Source organism: Heterodontus francisci, chromosome 27, assembly GCF_036365525.1.
Source record: "Heterodontus francisci isolate sHetFra1 chromosome 27, sHetFra1.hap1, whole genome shotgun sequence".
NCBI lineage: Eukaryota > Metazoa > Chordata > Chondrichthyes > Heterodontiformes > Heterodontidae > Heterodontus > Heterodontus francisci.
Window position 1 is genome coordinate 57483729 of NC_090397.1, and position 18082 is coordinate 57501810.

An 18082-nucleotide genomic window follows, 5' to 3' on the forward strand; every position below is an offset into this window, starting at 1 on the left:
AGTGAAATGAAGAGGCTTTGCATCCTCAAAACAACATTAAATATAACAATATGTCCTTGTAAAATTTGTTATCAGCCTGAAGTCCTGTGAATTTCACGGGCGTGGGGAGAACACGTGTGGGATAATGTCCGCTGTCACCAGGTGTAGAGACTTTACCAAGTGCCATGAGTGACTGGCAGAAACTGGAAGTGTGGTTGGATTCAGCTCATTATACTGTGGGAACTAGACAGCAGGGAGATGAAAATCGCATAAGGAATATAGTGGCTGGTTTACTTTAAGCAATAATTAATAAAGGCACTTGGATTAAGATTATAACGGATAAGAAATCTTTATAAGCGGGTCAGTGAAAGACAGCCCTTTCAGCTAACACGTTGCCTGTTGAAGATGAGGATCCCGTTGCTCCTCAGTGTCTTTCTCGTGGCTGTTTACAGCCAGAAGACATTTGTTGGGTGAGTAAATGTCCTTTTCCCTTTCACGTGGAGTGTGAGAATCCAATTAGAGGGAGTTATTCACCCCAAATGACAGAGGAAATGTCACACTGCCGGGCTATTGGGAAAATTGTGGGTGCACTGTCTTTGTTACACCTGTTGAAATCAGGATTCTTGGTTGGTGATGTTTGAGGTTCCCCCCCATACCGCCGACTTCACAGATTGGCGGGAGGTGGGGTGTTTGGATTTGGTTGATGCCAATAGCAAGAAAGGGGATTGTAATGAATCGGCAGTTGGTTTTAACCTTGCAGCATTTTCTTTTCCAGTGAATGGGGTGCTGTGCAAAACTAGCTGACAACTTGCTACAAGTTCCTCACCTTTGTGGCATTGAATAATTTCACCCCCCACCAATGTATAAGTACTGAACCAAATCCCGCCCCGAGTGCTGTGTGCAGCAGTGAGGGGCAATAGTTAGGGTGGGGGGTGGGGGGATGGGCAGCCCTCCCACATCAATTGGTTTGGACTTCCATTGGCCATAGCTGCAGTGCATTGTCAAACCAGAAGAGGGAGCCATGGGGCCAATTTACAAACTTCAGCTGTCTTCTTTTGCACCATTTTGGAACAGTGGATGATCCTGCCTATACTTTAGAAAGGTTACCAACTGGGGCTGGTGCCTTGTACATGTGCATCAGCGTATGGAAGCAGGGCTCCCTCCTGACCCTGAGAGCTTGATTTGTAGCCAGGCACTGGAATCCATCCTGAACCCTGTTGGCCCCAGACCGATGGCTACATTGTGAATGCAGCTCGGGTTCTTATGGAGCCACATCAATGACGGATTCTGAATTTTAATTATTTGCTCTAATTAAGGTGTCTAAGTAACTCTCTCCACTCCCCATGTCAGTTAATGCTAAGGCTCTTGTCAAGGAACAGCATCAAAATGGAGAGCCATGGTGAAACAGCAATCAAGCCACACCCATCCCTAGGGTTGGACAGGTTCCTGGAGGTTTCATCACATGACCTCCAGCTGCCCCACCTCCACACAGCTGCCATTGGCTGCTCGACCTGTCCAGCAAGGCAGTGCCTTCCCATAGCCAATTGGAAAATCAACAGTATCCAATTGGATGATTCGGGACTGTCAGTCAAACAGTTTTTTCTCCCCATGTCCAATATTTTAATAACTAGGAAACAAAAGTGTTGGAAGAAATTTTTTTTTAAAGCACAATTTTTTTTTATTGCCCTTATGATTTTTCGCCAGGGTTTTGCTCGCAGCAGTGTCCTGGAGATTAATCTTTAATTAAACCAACAGATATTCAGCTTTGCCTTGTATCCCTGCCTGAGAGTAGAATCCTGCAAGCAGGTCACCCAGCTTGTCTCTCAATCATAGTCTTTTGGCCTTGGGAAAGCAGAGAGGCTGAACTGAAAGCAAAGCGACTTCAGAAGTTCAAAAGCTGGGGTGGGTGGCGGGGGGGGGGGGGGCTCTAAGCAGACAGTAATGTGCCCCATGTGATATCTAGCACCTCCTGCTGTTGATTGCAATGGTCCAGGACTGAGCACCCACTTGTTCAGCAAATGAGGGAGGAAAACCAGGTGGATCTAAAGACGAGGAATAACGAGCATTAAAAAATAATTGCGCTGAAATAAAGGTTAAAAAAAAATCACTGGGTCACAGAAACATTGCTTGCATGAGATGCTATCTTGACAACTGTACTGCCTGACTCCCAGAGAGCCTTCTCACTGACAATTCTCCTTTAAACAAATAACCTATTTCATTCATTGGCAACATATGCGTCAAAACCAATTTTTTGGGAAATTCTATTGTGTAAATTTAATTGAGTTTAATTCTGCAATTAATAGTTTCCGTTCCCTGCTACATCTTGTAATCAAGATCTGTGCATTCTGAAAGTGCCAGTATATGTAGGCTGATAATACTATCCTTTCAATCCAGGCAGACAGGATTAAGGTCTCACCTTTCTCTGATATCTATAAAGAATACAAATGAAATTATTTTGGGTAGCTTAACTCAGTTCTTAGTCAACTCTTCACAAACACATGCGAAGGGGTTCATTCATTAATTTTAATAGATGGAAACTTGCAGGCTGAGTGTGCAACTTCCTAATATATACTCCCAGTGTGAGACAGGAGGAGGTACACTACCCCCACCCTAAATTTAACCATAATCCTAACCCTAACATTAACACAAACCTTAACCCTAACTCTAATAAGCCTAACATTGTCCCTAAATCAGTCTCAGTCAGTGACACTAAAGGCTGATTGCTGTGGGAAATGGAGAAATACCATGTTGGGTGTTTGTGTAAGGTTAAGGCAGATTGGTGGAGCAAAGTGGTGGGAGCTTTACTCTACATCTAGCCCATTGCTTAACTGACCCAGGAGTGGTTGGTGAAGAAGCTGGGTGACAAGAGAGGGGAAAATAATTTATCCCTTTTCAACATCCCTTGGTATAAAAATGTAAAAGGAGAAGGAAGCACTTTAAACTGACGGCAGAGATTGTTCAACTGTCTTGTTTCTGGTTCTGAAACAAGAAGTGGTTGCAACCAAGTCCTGGAAGTAAGATAAAAACAAGAAATGCTGGAACCACTCAGCAGGTCTGGCAGCATCTGTGGAAAGAGAAGCAGAGTTAACGTTTCGGGTCAGTGACCCTTCTTCGGAACTAGCAAATATTAAAAATGTCACAGGTTATAAGCAAGTGAGGTGGGGGTGGGGCAAGAGATAACAAAGGAGAAGGTGTAGATTGGACAAGGCCACATAGCTGACCAAAAGGTCATGGAGCAAAGGCAAACAATATGTTAATGGTGTGTTGAAAGACAAAGCATTAGTACAGAAAAGGTGTTAACGGACTGAATATTGAACAGCAGCAACTGCAAACATGAAAAAAACAGTGGGTAAGCAAACTGAACAAACTAAGATGAAATGAAATAAATGCAAAAAAGGTTGTAAAAAATGTAAAAAAGGAAAAAAGAAAAAAGAAAAAACAACTAAAAATGAAAGTAAAATGGGGGGCTGTCATGCTCTGAAATTATTGAACTCAATAATTGGAAGTAAGATGACCTGTTCATCGTGCCTGTGTTACAATTCAAACCTCATACTACAGGGAATAGCTCTCCCTGCCTCATTGAGGGAGAACTGTCCACTGCATCTTGTAATGCTCAAAATGCAGCCACCGGTAACACTGTATGTTCTATCACTTAGGATAAGTTGTGAAGAGATCCTCTCTTGAGGGGTGAGCTGAAATGCTTCATGTCCCATGGCTTTTAGCTATTACATGAAGGATTTCAATTTCCTTTCTTTCATTTTCATTTCGCACAGTGACCAGGTTCTTCGTATCACTGTCAGCAATGAGGAGCAGCTCTCCCTGGTGAGATCCCTCGAGGAACTAGAGCATCTGAATGTAAGTTAATATACATAAATATAAATAAATGGAATTAATATAAATGAATATAAATTCAAGAGTATGACCCTCTCTGCTTTGTTCCCAATTCCTGCTCAATAAGGGGCCAAACAGTGACTTGTGTCCTACGCTTTTCAATCTTAGTTGTGGCCTGATTGTGGTCTTTGATGCCACATGTAGGTTTCTCGGCAAATTAAAAGTGCTTTACATATCAGGCAATCCTCCATTACAATTAAAAGCATGCAAATAATTACCAAACATAAATCATTATGAACATATCACAGTGAAACCCTGAAACACATCGACTCAAGAAATCAAGGCAGGGTCATCATTCTACAGAACACGTAACACACTCAACTGGAATATGCCTCACCTTCTCTTTCCTCTTTCAAACTTGGTGGTACCCTGTACTATTTGAACCGGTTCTATAATATGAGAGAGATTTAAATTGACAGAGCTCTCCAAGATGCTTCACTGAGGAAGCTGGAACTCTGGAACTCTCTCCTTCAAAAAGCTGCTGAAGTCAATTAGAAATTTCAGAACTGTGATTGATAGATTTTTGTTAGGCAAGGATATAAAGAGTTACAAACCAGGGCAGGTTGATGAAGTTAAGGTTCAAATCAGCCAGATTTAATTGAATGGAGGAATAGGTTCGAGGGGCTGAATGGTCTGCTCTTGATCCTAAGTAACGGTGACACTTAGGATCCCACTGCAGTGTCACCTCCACACCCACAGCCCCCCCCCCCACCCCCCCCAAAATCCCACACCTCTGTCCAAGACCCATTAAATAAGTTAGCGTTTGTGTTTAATGCCCTGTTACATTTCAAACTTAGCTATGCAGAACCTAGTAAAATAATCAGAGCTTCACTGGGCATTGGGTGGTCAGTATGGTTTCAAATAATTATGTCTTGGATGTTGGAAGACCTGAGTGTGGGGTAGCAATGATCTGGTTATTTTAGCATTAGTGCAGAGATCACTTTACATTAAAGGCTGTCCGGTAACAAGCTAACTTCACATTATAAAAGATGCAATAACAACGTTTAAGCTTACATAAGTATTTTAGTAACAGCAGGATACCATAGGACTAAATCAACCCACCCCTTTCTGATAGATCTCAAACCTACATAACTGTGTCTTACCATATCTCTCAATTTCCTTAGATAGAATTTACCGCACAGAAGCAAGCCATTGGGCTGAAGTGGTCTATGCTGGTGTATAGGCTCTACACAGGCCTTGCCCCACCCTTCATCATCTAATCTTATCAGCTTGCTCTTTTCTTCTGCCTTCCCTTCCACTGAGAGTTTTCCTCTTCCTCCTCCAATGGGTAAATGGGTCCACGTATCCCTATGACACACCTCTAGGCTGTCACTGGGGAGGGGCGGTGGGGGGAGGGGTGTGATGTTTGACTTGCTGAGGACTGGAGAATTCCAGGAACAGTGAATGCAACTGGAAAAATGAAAAATTGATGGAATCCTGCAGAGTTTTGGGACCTTTCTGGACTTGCAGCAATTTACATAAAAAAGATAGAATTATAGAATGCTACAGGACAGCAGGAGGCCATTTCATCCATCAAGTCTACACCAGTACTTCTCTCCATGAGTAACCAAGTCTAGTCTCACTCTCCCTCCCTCCTTCTTTTACTGTCCCTCCAACCATTGGAAACAATCTATCACTATTCATCATATCATAATCCCTCATAATCTTGGAGATGTCTACCAGCTCACCGTGCCAGCTTCCCAACTCCAATGAAAAAAGCTCCAACTTCTCAAGTGTCTCTTCATAACTTTAACTTTTAAGCCCTGGTAACATCCTAGTGAATACAGGAGTAGTGAAGTCTTGCTTCAATTGTATAGAACCTTGGTTAGACCGCACCTGGAGTACTGTGTGCAGTTTTGGTCCCTTATCTTAGGAATGATAATATGGCCATAGAGGGAGTGCAACGAAGGTTCACCAGACTTGTTCCCGGGATGGTGGGACTGTCCTATGAAGACAAATTGGGGAAACTGGGCCTGTATTCTCTAGAGTTTTGAAGAATGTGAGGTGATCTCATTGAAACTTACAAAATACTTAGAGATAGACAGGGTAGATGAAGCTAAGTTGCTTCCCCTGGTTGGGAGTCTAGAACCAGGGGACACAATTTCAAAATAAGGGGGAAGTCAATTAGGACAGAGGTGAGAAGAAATTTCTTTGTTGGTTGAGGGATAAGTATTGGCCAACGATCTTTCATGTCCACCTGAGAGGGCAGATGGAGCCTCCGTTTAATGTCTCATCTGAAAGTCACACCACTGACAGTGCTGCACTCCATCAGTACTGCACTGAGCGTACCAGCCTGGATTGCGCAATGTCTCATACAAGCTCAACATTCCACTTTGCTTTTATATTCTATGCTCCAGATACAAAACCACACAAGCGTTCTATTGCTTTTTTAAAGGTCTTTTCTACGTTCGCCACAAATCCATATCCTATCAGGTAATTGTACATTTCTTACCATTAGATTGATTTCTGGACAGAGCCTGGCAGCCCCTTGCTGCCCATTGACATCCAAGTCCCAGGAGAACATGTCCAATCAGTGAAAGCCTTCCTGGAGTTCAGTGGTGTTGGTTACTCAATCATGGTTGAAGATTTACAGGTACTTTCCTTCAGCTGATCCTAGTAGTGATTTATACTTTATATTACATTGTCCAAAGTTGGCACTGGCTCTGGAGTCATCACCACTGCCAGTTAATATGAGAGCCAAATTGCTAATGACTGGATGTTAACCTTACAGGCACTGTTGGATGAAGAGAAGAGAGAAATGATGCTTTCTCAACAAAAGGAACGCAGCAGCCAAAAATTCAACTATGCTTCTTACCACACATTGGAGGAGGTAAAGTCAAGCAATGAATAAATATCCTGAAAGCAAAATTAGCAGTCACAGGTAAAAATGGAAAACTTTGGCTTTAAAATAGTGATTATTCTTAAAGATGAATGTCTCACTTCTGAATAGGAAAAAAAAGCTTGCAAGCGATAGGTGATCCCTCTCCTGTTGTGTGTTGTTGTAGTTGTAATGTAGCTAGGGTGTTGTTGATAAAGTCTGGATAAGGTCAACTAATGACTCTTATTATTTACACATCTCTATTTACACTCCCCACAAGCCTCTCTACCTAGCATCCTTTGTGCTGCTACTCACTTCTTCCAAAACCCAATATCATCAACACTACAGTGGGAGGGGTTGCTTTCACTGTCTCCAGCATTAACCCTTTCAGGTCCTTATACTACATCTCTCACCCCAGCATTCTCATTATTTCAACATTTTCTTTTCTCTCTTTCCTGTTTTATCAATATTACGATTATCAGTGCTCCTCTGATATTTCCTCCCTTGTTCCTCCTAAGCTCCAAGTACACCAGTAATGCTTCAGTTGTACAAAGCCTTGGTCAGACCTTATCTGGAATACTGCATTCAGCTTTGGACTCCACACCTCAGGAAGGATATATTGGTCTTGGAGAAGGCACAGCACCAGAATGATATTGAGGCTTATAGGGTTAAGTTAGAAGACTAGGTTGCATAAATTTGGCTTGTATTCTCTTGAGTTTAGAAGAAAGAGGCGTGGTCTGATAAAGGTATTTAAAATGGTAAAAGGATTTTTTGGGTTGATACAGAGAAACTATTTCCTCTGGTAGAGAAGTCAAGAACAATCTTAAAATTAGAGCTCACTGAGGAAGGTGGAACTCTGGAACTCTCAGATCAGCCATGATCTAATTGAATGATGGAACAGGCTGGAGGGGCTGAATGGCCTACCCTGTTCCTATGTTCTTAAGGTACCGGGCTTGATTGCCAATGGGGGTGAAATTGATCTCCAGCAGTAGTGTGAAACTGGCTTGTAGCAAATCAGCAGCTCATTTTATACCAGGCCTGGCTTTATTTTCCATTTAAGTCAATTTTACACTACTGGTGAAGGCCAGTTTCACTCCCTTCGATCCCCCTGTAAAACAACACAAGGGAATCTCATTATCCAAACACAAAGCAAACCGACCGTAACTTCCACTGTCTCTTCCCCAGATTTACGCTTGGATGGATACATTCGTAGCTTCAAACTCTGGTTTGGTCAGCAAGCTGCAGATTGGTACCACTTATGAAGACCGCCCAATCTATGTCCTCAGGGTGGGTATAAACAGGTTCCACTGGGAGATGATGTACCTTTGCATCTCGTTATATTTCAATCAAGCTACACCCAAACTGCAAAGGGCTGCTAAAAGGAGAAGCACCATCTGACAAATATAAATATGATTAGCTTGGCTGCAAACCTGCTGCCCTGATTAAAATAGAGGGTCGACAGTGAGGTTCTCCAAGCAGCCTGATCTTGGGTCCACCAATGGATTGAGGAGGAGAACTTGGACCTAATTGTGCTCGTTTTATGGGTGCAAAATGGGTGCAACGAGGACCTATTTTGGGGGCCAACACCATGCGCCCAAAGTACGCCTCAAAAATATTTGACCTGATATTGGGTTGGGTCATTTTTCAGGTGTTCCTGGCGGAGCTTAATGCCTGATTTAGGCCCCTTTGCCAACATTAGAGTGTGGTGAGTGGAGCAGGAGCCAGACCTGTTCCGCTGTGGATTCTTCAGTGGAAACTGCAGCTGCCGGAAAAATGTAAGTATTAACAAAACATTCCAAACATCCTTCCTGTGGATCCAGGAGGGGCAGCAGTGTTCCCTCACAGCCACTGTTCTTGCAATTGCTAACCTTGCGGTACCCCAAACTCTGCCCCAGAACTTACCTACACGCTTCTATTGGTGAGACAGACAACAGTTGCCTAATTAATATGAATGAAGCCCGAGTCCCAATTTGAGGCCCACTTGGGCCACCTTGTGCTCGGCATATGGGAGTCCATTTCAAGGCCAAAAATGGGTTTAAAGGAAAACCCAACCCGGAAATTCTTATATTTCTGGTACATGTGATAATGTGATGGTAAGAGAGGAGCTAATGCAGCTCAGTTGTATCAGATGTCAGTGATAGAAACTATTGGCATTTTCAACTTAAAGTGGAAAGGTATTGGAAGTAGCACATACCCTTAAATGTTATAAAGGGAGATAGTTACACAATTACTATTGTAGGCTACCTGCATAATTGTGTTTAAAAAGGCACAACTTTCACGAAAAACTCTCATTCCCAGTTGTCCCTTATGCTGTATATAAACCATGTGAATCAGTCGATTAGATTCGAGCCTGTAACCCGCTCTTGGGCATCCATTATTCTCAATATATAGACCATCTGAGCACTCCAAGTATTTTCCAGCCTGTGATGTGCTCCCTTGTGTCTATTATTCTATAAATCACATGGGTTCCAGCATAGAAATTATTCCCTTGTAAATATTCATAGAATCATGCAGCAGGGATGAAAGCCATTCGGCCTTTCACAACTATGCTGGTTCTATCCAATTAGTCCCCCTCCCCCACTCTTTCGTGATAGCCTTGCAAATTTTTCCTTTTCAAATATTTATCCAATTCCCTTTTGAAAGTTTCTATTCAATCTGCTTCCACCAACCTTTCAGGTAGTTCATTCCGAATCACAACAACTTGCCGTGTAAAAACAATTCTCCTTCTCTTCCCTCTGGTTCGTTTGCCAATGATCATGAGCTATTTTTTCTCCGATATCTTGTTTTAATTGTGCATTGCTATTTTATGGTGATCTGATGCTGTATTAATATTTAGTATTGCTGTTTGTTTTATGGTAACGCAATTTACTCTTATCCAACTGTTTGTGACAATTTCATCAACCTATCTTCCTACAGTTCAGCAGTGGTGGGGTTAACCGACCTGCCATCTGGGTTAATTTTGGTATCCATGCCCGTGAATGGATTAGTCCCGCGATTTCCCTCTGGCTTGCAAATAAGGTAAAATTTAGATGTATTTTTTTTAAGTCATTTGTGGGATGGGGGTGTTGCTGGCTAGGCCAGCATTTATTGCCATCCATAATTGGCCTTGAACTGAGTGGCTTGCTAGACCATTTAAGAGTCAACCACATTGCTGTGGGTCTTGAGTCACATGTAGGCCAGACCAGGTAAGGACAGCAGATTTCCTTTCCTGAAGGACATTTGTGAACCAGATACATTTTTACAACAATCGACATGGCTTCATGGTCACCATTAGACTAGCTTTTTAAAAAAATTCCAGATTTATTAATTAAATTCAAATTTCACTATCTGTCGTGGTGGGATTTGAACCCATGTCCCCAGAGCATTAGCCTGGGTCTCTGGATTACTAGTCCAGCAACATTACCACTACACCACCACCTCCCCAATGTGTTTGTGAGAATAATGGTAAGGGCTCAGTACTTACAAATCTAATAGCACTATTACTTCGCCATTGACCACAAAATCCAGTCCATTATTAGTAGGCAAAATGGGGTTCTGAGCTCACCTATGTTCCCATCACTCATGTGATTCCAACAGTAACCCACGAGTCCTGAGATGGAAGGATCACATATTTGCATCACTTTGAAGTTCCACCATTGGTAGGATGAGCATCCTATTGCCTCCAGTGTGCTAGCGTGAATTCCCCACCACCTGCCGTTTGCCAATTGGTAACTGCAGCAGCTACTGTCAGATCACGGACCACAATTAAATACTTTAAAGTTTCCTTTATTCTGCCCCATAACTGGGTTGCCAACCCTCCAGGATTGTCCTAATTAGAAATTAGAACATTACAGCGCAGTACAGGCCCTTCGGCCCTCGATGTTGCACCGACCTGTGAAACCATCTGACCTACACTATTCCATTTTCATCCATATGTCTATCCAATGACCACTTAAATGCCCTTAAAGTTGGCGAATCTACTACTGTTGCAGGCAGGGCGTTCCACGCCCTTACTACTCTCTGAGTAAAGAAACTACCTCTCACATCTGTCCTATATCTATCACACCTCAACTTGAAGCTATGTCCCCTCGTGTTTGCCATCACCATCCGAGGAAAAAGACGCTCACTATCTACCCTATCTAACCCTCTGATTATCTTATATGTCTCTATTAAGTCACCTCTCCTCCTCCTTCTCTCCAACGAAAACAACCTCAAGTCCCTCAGCCTTTCCTCGTAAGACCTTCCCTCCATACCAGGCAACATCCTAGTAAATCTCCTCTGCACCCTTTCCATAGCTTCCACATTCTTCCTATAATGCGGTGACCAGAACTGCACGCAATACTCCAGGTGCGGTCTCACCAGAGTTTTGTACAGCTGCAGCATGACCTCGTGGCTCCGAAACTCGACCCCCCTACTAATAAAAGCTAACGCACCATATGCCTTCTTAACAGCCCTATTAACCTGGTTAGCCACCTTCAGGGATTTATGCACCTGGACACCAAGATCTCTCTGTTCATCTACACTACCAAGAATCTTCCCATTCGCCCAGTACTCTGCATTCCTGTTACTCCTTCCAAAGTGAATCACCTCACACTTTTCCGCATTAAACTCCATTTGCCATCTCTCAGCCCAGCTCTGCAGCCTATCTATGTCCCTCTGTACCCTACAACATCCTTCGGCACTATCCACAACTCCACCGACCTTAGTGTCATCTGCAAATTTACTAACCCACCCTTCTACACCCTCTTCCAGGTCATTTATAAAAATGACAAACAGCAGTGGCCCCAAAACAGATCCTTGCGGTACACCACTAGTAACTAAACTCCAGGATGAACATTTGCCATCAACCACCACCCTCTGTCTTCTTTCAGCTAGCCAATTTCTGATCCAAAGCTCTAAATCACCTTCAACCCCATACTTCCGTATTTTCTGCAATAGCCTACCGTGGGGAACCTTATCAAACGCCTTACTGAAATCCATATACACCACATCCACTGCTTTACCCTCATCCACCTGTTTGGTCACCTTCTCGAAAAACTCAATAAGGTTTGTGAGGCACGACCTACCCGTCACAAAACCGTGCTGACTATCTCTAATGAACTTATTCTTTTCAAGATGATTATAAATCCTGTCTCTTATAACCTTTTCCAACATTTTACCCACAACCGAAGTAAGGCTCACAGGTCTATAATTACCAGGGCTGTCTCTACTCCCCTTCTTGAACAAGGGGACAACATTTGCTATCCTCCAGTCTTCCGGCACTATTCCTGTCGACAATGACGACATAAAGATCAAGGACAAAGGCTCTGCAATCTCCTCCCTAGCTTCCCAGAGAATCCTAGGATAAATCCCATCTGGCCCAGGGGACTTATCTATTTTCACACTTTCCAAAATTGATAACACCTCCTCCTTGTGAACCTCAATCCCATCTAGCCTCGTAGCCTGAATCTCAGTATTCTCAACAACATTTTCTTTCTCTACTGTAAATACTGACGCAAAATATTCATTTAACACTTCCCCTATCTCCTCTGATTCCACACACAACTTCCCACTACTATCCTTGATTGGCCCTAATCTAACTCTAGTCATTCTTTTATTCCTGATATACCTATAGAAAGCCTTAGGGTTTTCCCTGATCCTATCCGCCAATGACTTCTCGTGTCCTCTCCTTGCTCTTCTTAGCTCTCCCTTTAAATCCTTCCTTGCTAGCTTGTAACTCTCAAGCGCCCTAACTGAGCCTTCACGTCTCATCCTAACATAAGCCGCCTTCTTCCTCTTGACAAGCGCTTCAACTTCTTTAGTAAACCACGGCTCCCTCGCTCGACAACTTCCTCCCTGCCTGACAGGTACATACTTATCAAGGACACGCAGTAGCTGCTCCTTGAATAAGCTCCACATTTCGATTGTTCCCATCCCCTGCAGTTTCCTTCCCCATCCTACGCATCCTAAATCTTGCCTAATCGCATCATAATTTCCTTTCCCCCAGCTATAATTCTTGCCCTGCGGTATATACCTGTCCCTGCCCATCGCTAAGGTAAACCTAACCGAATTGTGATCACTATCACCAAAGTGCTCAGTTAGTAGTCTCCAGGAATTAAAGATTAATCTCCTGGGCACTGCTGGGAGCAACCCAGGAGCAATAAAAAAAATTGCGTTTTCATTTTCTTTGAACACTTTTATTAGTTATAAAAATATTGGAGATTTGAACAAAGGTGGTTTGACTGGGTGGGTCAATTGCAAACAGAAGGTCTTACGATGAAACCTTCAGGAATACGTTCAACCGTAACCACAACACATCACTAGCCTAGCCTCAGAAGAACAAGCCCGACTGCACAACATTTGCACTGTGCAGCTTAGCCATTCTGATTATGATTACAGTTTTGTTGGTCACATTATTGAGCTAAAGAGGGTTGAGGAGGGCTAGCGTGGGGAGCAAATCAGCCGTAGTTCCTGCACTCAATTACTGGCCATTGGCACTGTGCTGGGAAATGCCTGTGTGCGTCATCAGGCTTGGGTGTGACGTCCTCACAGCTGGATTACCTGCTGATACTCACAGTCTAAGAATACACATGAGGAAGGGCAATTTGGAAGGTACAAGAAGAATGCCTTCAGGAGGAGAGGGTAGAAAAGGAAGAGTAAGTCAAATGAGGAAGGAAAAGTAGATGTGGAAATGTCCCAACATTCAATAATACAATGGATTTTTTTTGTCTCTTGTCCAGCTTGTCAGTGTATATGGCAAGGATGCCTCTGTGACTTCACTGCTGAATACGATGGACCTCTACCTAGAGATTGTGACAAACCCTGATGGTTATCGTTATACCCACACTCATGTAAGTACAACAAATACAAAAGGAAAATACTGCGGATGCTGGAAATCTGAGATGAAAACAGAAAATGTTGAAAACACTCAGCAGGTCAAGCAGCATCTGTGGAGAGAAAAAACCAGAGTTAACATTTCAGGTCATTGACCTTTCATCAAAACAACCTTAATTTCTCAACAAAAAAAAGCTTGGGAATGAAATTCACATTTCTCGAGACAACAGTGTCAATGTTAGGTAGCAGAGCACTTTTTCAACTCTTGTTGCTCTCTATCTCCCTGCCCTTCAACTCCCTTAGGCTGAACCAGAGAATTGTCAATCTTGGTGTTCTATTTGAAGCATAGCTGAGCTTTGAACCTCATATTCTCTCCATCACCATGATCATCTACACTGTCCTCTAACATCGTCTGTCTCTGCCTCTCCCTCAGTCACTGAAACCCTCATCCATGCCTTTGCCACCTCTAAAGCTGACTGCTCCAAAGCTCTTCTGGCTGGCCTTCATTCCCCACCTTACATAAGCTCATCCAAAACTCTGCTGGAGTAAACTATCCTGCAACAAGTCTTGCTCACCTATTGCTGCTGTGCCCATTGACCTACATTAGCTCCCAGCCATCTAACCCCTCAAGTTTAAAATTCTCATCCTTGTGTTTAAATCCCTTCATTGCCTTTCCCCTATATCTGTTACCTCCTCCAGCCCTATAGTCACCCCCCCCTCCTACTCCTCAACCATCTCTGTTCCTCTGACTCTTACCTTTAGTGCATCTCACCCCTTCCTCCCACCATTGGCAGGTGCACCTTCAGCCACCTGGATCTTACGGTCTGGAATTCCATCCCTAACCCCCTCCAACTCTCCACCTCCCACTCCTTCTTTAAGACTTACCTCTTTGACCAAGCTTTGGCCACCCCTCGTGATATCTCTTCCTTTGTCTCGCCATCCATTTTAGTCTGATTGGACAACTATCTATCAATGGAACAATTTTGTACGTGAAAGGCGTTATATAAGTGCTGTAAGTTGTGTAAGTACAAGGACTCCCAGATCAGGTACAACACGACCAACTGCAGAGAAAAGTTTCTTCTACTCTGCTTCAATAATGTGTTTCAGCCCCAGTAGCGGAATGGCACCAGTGTGTCTGGTTTCATTTCCCAAACCAGCTATCCCAGGATTCCTTTGAGCTGGAATGCTGTTTGGTGCCACTTAAGCCAGATTAGGGCAGTTTTTGGCTGAGGGTCCCATCCTCATTCGGAACTTTAAAAAAATTCTTTCATGGGTTGCGGGTGTCGCTGGCAAGGCCAGAATTTGTTGCCCATCCCTAATTGCCCTTGAGAAGGTTGTGGTGAGCCAATTTCATGAACCGCTGTGGTCCATATAGTGGTTTGGTACAAATGAGTGGATTGCTAGGCCATTTCAAAGGGCTGTTAAGAATCAACCACATTGCTGTGGGTCTGGAGTCACATGTAGGCCAGATCAGGTAAGGACGGCAGATTTCCTTCCCTAAAGGGCATTAGCGAACCAGATGGGTTTTTAAGACAATCAATGATGGTGCCATGAAACAATTACTGAGTCCAGTTTTCAATTCCAGATATTTTTTAGTTAATTAATTGAATTGAAATTCCACCAGTTGCCATGGTGAGATTTGAATCTGTGTCCCCAGGGCGTTAGCCTGCATTGAAGTTGTCACAAACTCTTCTTCATAGGCAGAGCTCATTTCTTGTGTTCTTGTAAGGTGTTGAGCAGGACAGCAACTTGTTTGCAATTTTCCACTATCTCCCCTTTGGATCCAATCTCTAGTCACCAGTTGTGCAAGAAGGACTCCCCATCAGGTTTTCGTAGAGGTGCAGAGTTGCCTGGAGTCTCCCTGTACATCTTCTACTTGAGCACATGGCACAGAATGGGGAAAATCAAGCCTGGCTCAGTCCAATCTGCAGCGTTCTATGTTGGTACTCAAATAAAAAGTAAGAACTTGTCTTTCTATAGTGCCTTTCATGACCTCAGAATATCCCAAAGCATTTTACAGTCAGTGAAGTTCTTTTTGAAGTGTAGTCATTGTTTTAATGTAGGAAATGTGGCAACCAATTTGCACACAGCAATCCCCCACAATGTGGCAATGACTTGAGAATCTATTTTAGTGATGTTGGTTGAGGAATAAATACTGGCTCAGGACTCCACTGCTTTTCTTCGAAATAGTGTTATGGGATCTTTCATGTTCAACTGAAAGAGCAGATGGGGCCTCAGTTTAATATCTTAACCAAAAGACAACACCTCCCTCAGTACTGTAGTGTCAGGTAATAGACTGATGGATAATGTTCAATTATAATGCAAATAAATTCCTGAGATGCATTAGGAGATGAGTATAAATCTCAAGAGGTTGCATTATTGTGACGTAAACTATTGAAACTCTTTGTGCAACTTCAGTCACCTAATCATGTAATTATGTATAGGATGCTATTACCCAGGGATGGGGAGAGTGGTCACAGCGGTAGGCAATGAAGCTTGAAATAGATAGGAGTTACAATGGGAATGATTCTACTAAAGAATTTAATTAGTTGGAAGATTGAAAAAAAGGGCTTGTTTTTCTTGAAAGGGAGAAGGGTTTGCAACAATCTAAAGGACATTTTCAAGACCATGGGAAGAACTGATACAATAGAAAGAAAACCAAGTGTTCACTAAAGCAATTATTTGGTCATTATCTCTTTGCTGTGTATGGGAGCTTGCTGTGCACAAATTGGCTGCCGTGTTTACTACATTACAGTGACTACACTTCAAAAAGTATTTAATTGGCTATAAAGCACTTTGGCATGTCCTGAGGTCCTGAAAAGTGTTGTATAGATACAACTCTTTTTTTGTTTTATTTCAGTACAGATACAGGATTTATAGGTTCAGAAAGCCAAGGAAACAACTTAAAATGAGAAAACTAAAGGGCTGGATTTTATATTGACAATGGGGATCCTGGCGACAGGTTGGAAGGTGGGGGTGGGTGATGGGGGGCAATCCTGCCTCAGCCTTCTATCAGACCCCCAGCTGAATTCAATGATGGGCAGGCAATTAACTGCCCGCTGTCGGAGACGCATCCCTTTAAGGGACAAAAACCCATCTCCAAGAGCTGTCAGTCAAACAGTCAATCATTTGCCCCTAGTATAGGTAGGTGGTAGGGGGAAGGTGGGGATGTGAGAGGGTAATGGGATTAATGTAGGATGGGTGGTTAATGGTCGGCACAGACTCGGTGGGCCGAAGGGCCTGTTTCAGTGCTGTATCTCTAAATAAATAAATAAACTCAGCAGTACCAGCAGCGCCACCGGGACCGATGGCCCCTGCTGGTACTGCAGGAGGCCCAGAGCAGCGAAGATGGAGGAGACCGCGGAACCAAGGTAAGTGGGATCAGGGTTGCCAGAGCCAGTCAGGCAGACCCTGGTGAGGGGATTGGGGGTGGCTGGTGTGGGCAGTGGGGGTTTCTTGCTGCAGGGCTGGCCATTGCCACCAGGCAGCCTCCGTGGATTATGGATTGCCCCCAGAGGAGGGAACCCCCCCCCCCCCCACCCCCCTGCCCCCTCACTGACTGAGCTCACTAGGAGATCTACAGGTTTTACCTGGCAGTGTCTTCACGCAGCAGCATTTCCTCTGACATTGGCTAACTGCCAGCAGAGACAGGAGGTAGCCCTTAAGTGGCCCTTAATGGTCCACTTATGTGACTTAATTGGCCTCTCAGCAGACTTCCAGTCCGCCATGGTGCCCTCCACAGACAAAATGACAGCCCATCTTGGCACTTAAAAGTCTGAAGATTGAAACAGCGATAAAAATTGAAAGAGGCAAATGGTTTCTAAGGTTTATTAACTGTGTTTCCAGATATTAAAGAAATTGACGGATACAGTGAGAGGGGGGAATTGATTAATGTTCAGGATGGACTTATAAGCTTTTCCCATCTCCTAAAGTTATTACATTTTCTTTTCAGAATCGCGTGTGGCGTAAGACCAGGTCTAACCATCCTGGCATGCAATGTACAGGAGTTGACCCAAACAGGAATTTTGATGCCAATTTTGGAGGTAGGATACCACGTGCTGAGGTAGAATATGTATTATCAATTTAAAGTTCAGTTAAATCCAAACATAAGTAATTATGCTTCATCACATTCTTACTACTTTTGCAGGGGCTTAAGTGTATTTTAGTATTACAGAAATGGTTGGAAGAGTAACAGGGATATAGAATGAGTGATGACCAGTCTGTGATATCTCATTCCTAGCTAATTCGTGCTGCACAGATCCAGCACTGTGACTGTGAGCATTCAGTCCTAGTGCAATCGTGAAACCCTATGGAGATAAAGGGAGATACACACACTAACAAAAACTATCTTAGCTATGGGTCAATGTTCTAAGCCACACTCAGCAAGATGAGTTACAGGCTGAAATCATTATTTCCAATATCTAATCAAGGGGATTGGTTGGATTATATGTAAATTAATCAATATCTGGGAGTGTGCTACATTCTGTAGTCTAATCAGAGTTCAAGAAAGAATACCGGGGATTTACAGACGAAGATAATTGAGGAGTTTAGATGAACAACGAACTATGATTTTGAATTTCATTTTTATTCTTTCATGGAATG

At 43.3% G+C, this 18082-nt stretch overlaps 1 protein-coding gene across 1 annotated transcript in view; it reads left to right on the forward strand.

Moving 5' to 3' along the window:
- The first annotated feature begins 384 nt into the window (after positions 1-384).
- The window catches only part of LOC137385032 (carboxypeptidase A1-like), a 29296-nt gene continuing 11598 nt past the window's right edge, over positions 385-18082 (forward strand). The window contains exons 1-8 of the mRNA XM_068059778.1: positions 385-449; positions 3753-3834; positions 6329-6463; positions 6602-6700; positions 7874-7975; positions 9605-9706; positions 13387-13497; positions 17433-17523. Of these exons, the coding sequence (XP_067915879.1) occupies positions 385-449; positions 3753-3834; positions 6329-6463; positions 6602-6700; positions 7874-7975; positions 9605-9706; positions 13387-13497; positions 17433-17523 (787 nt within the window). The remainder of the gene's footprint in view (positions 450-3752; positions 3835-6328; positions 6464-6601; positions 6701-7873; positions 7976-9604; positions 9707-13386; positions 13498-17432; positions 17524-18082) is intronic.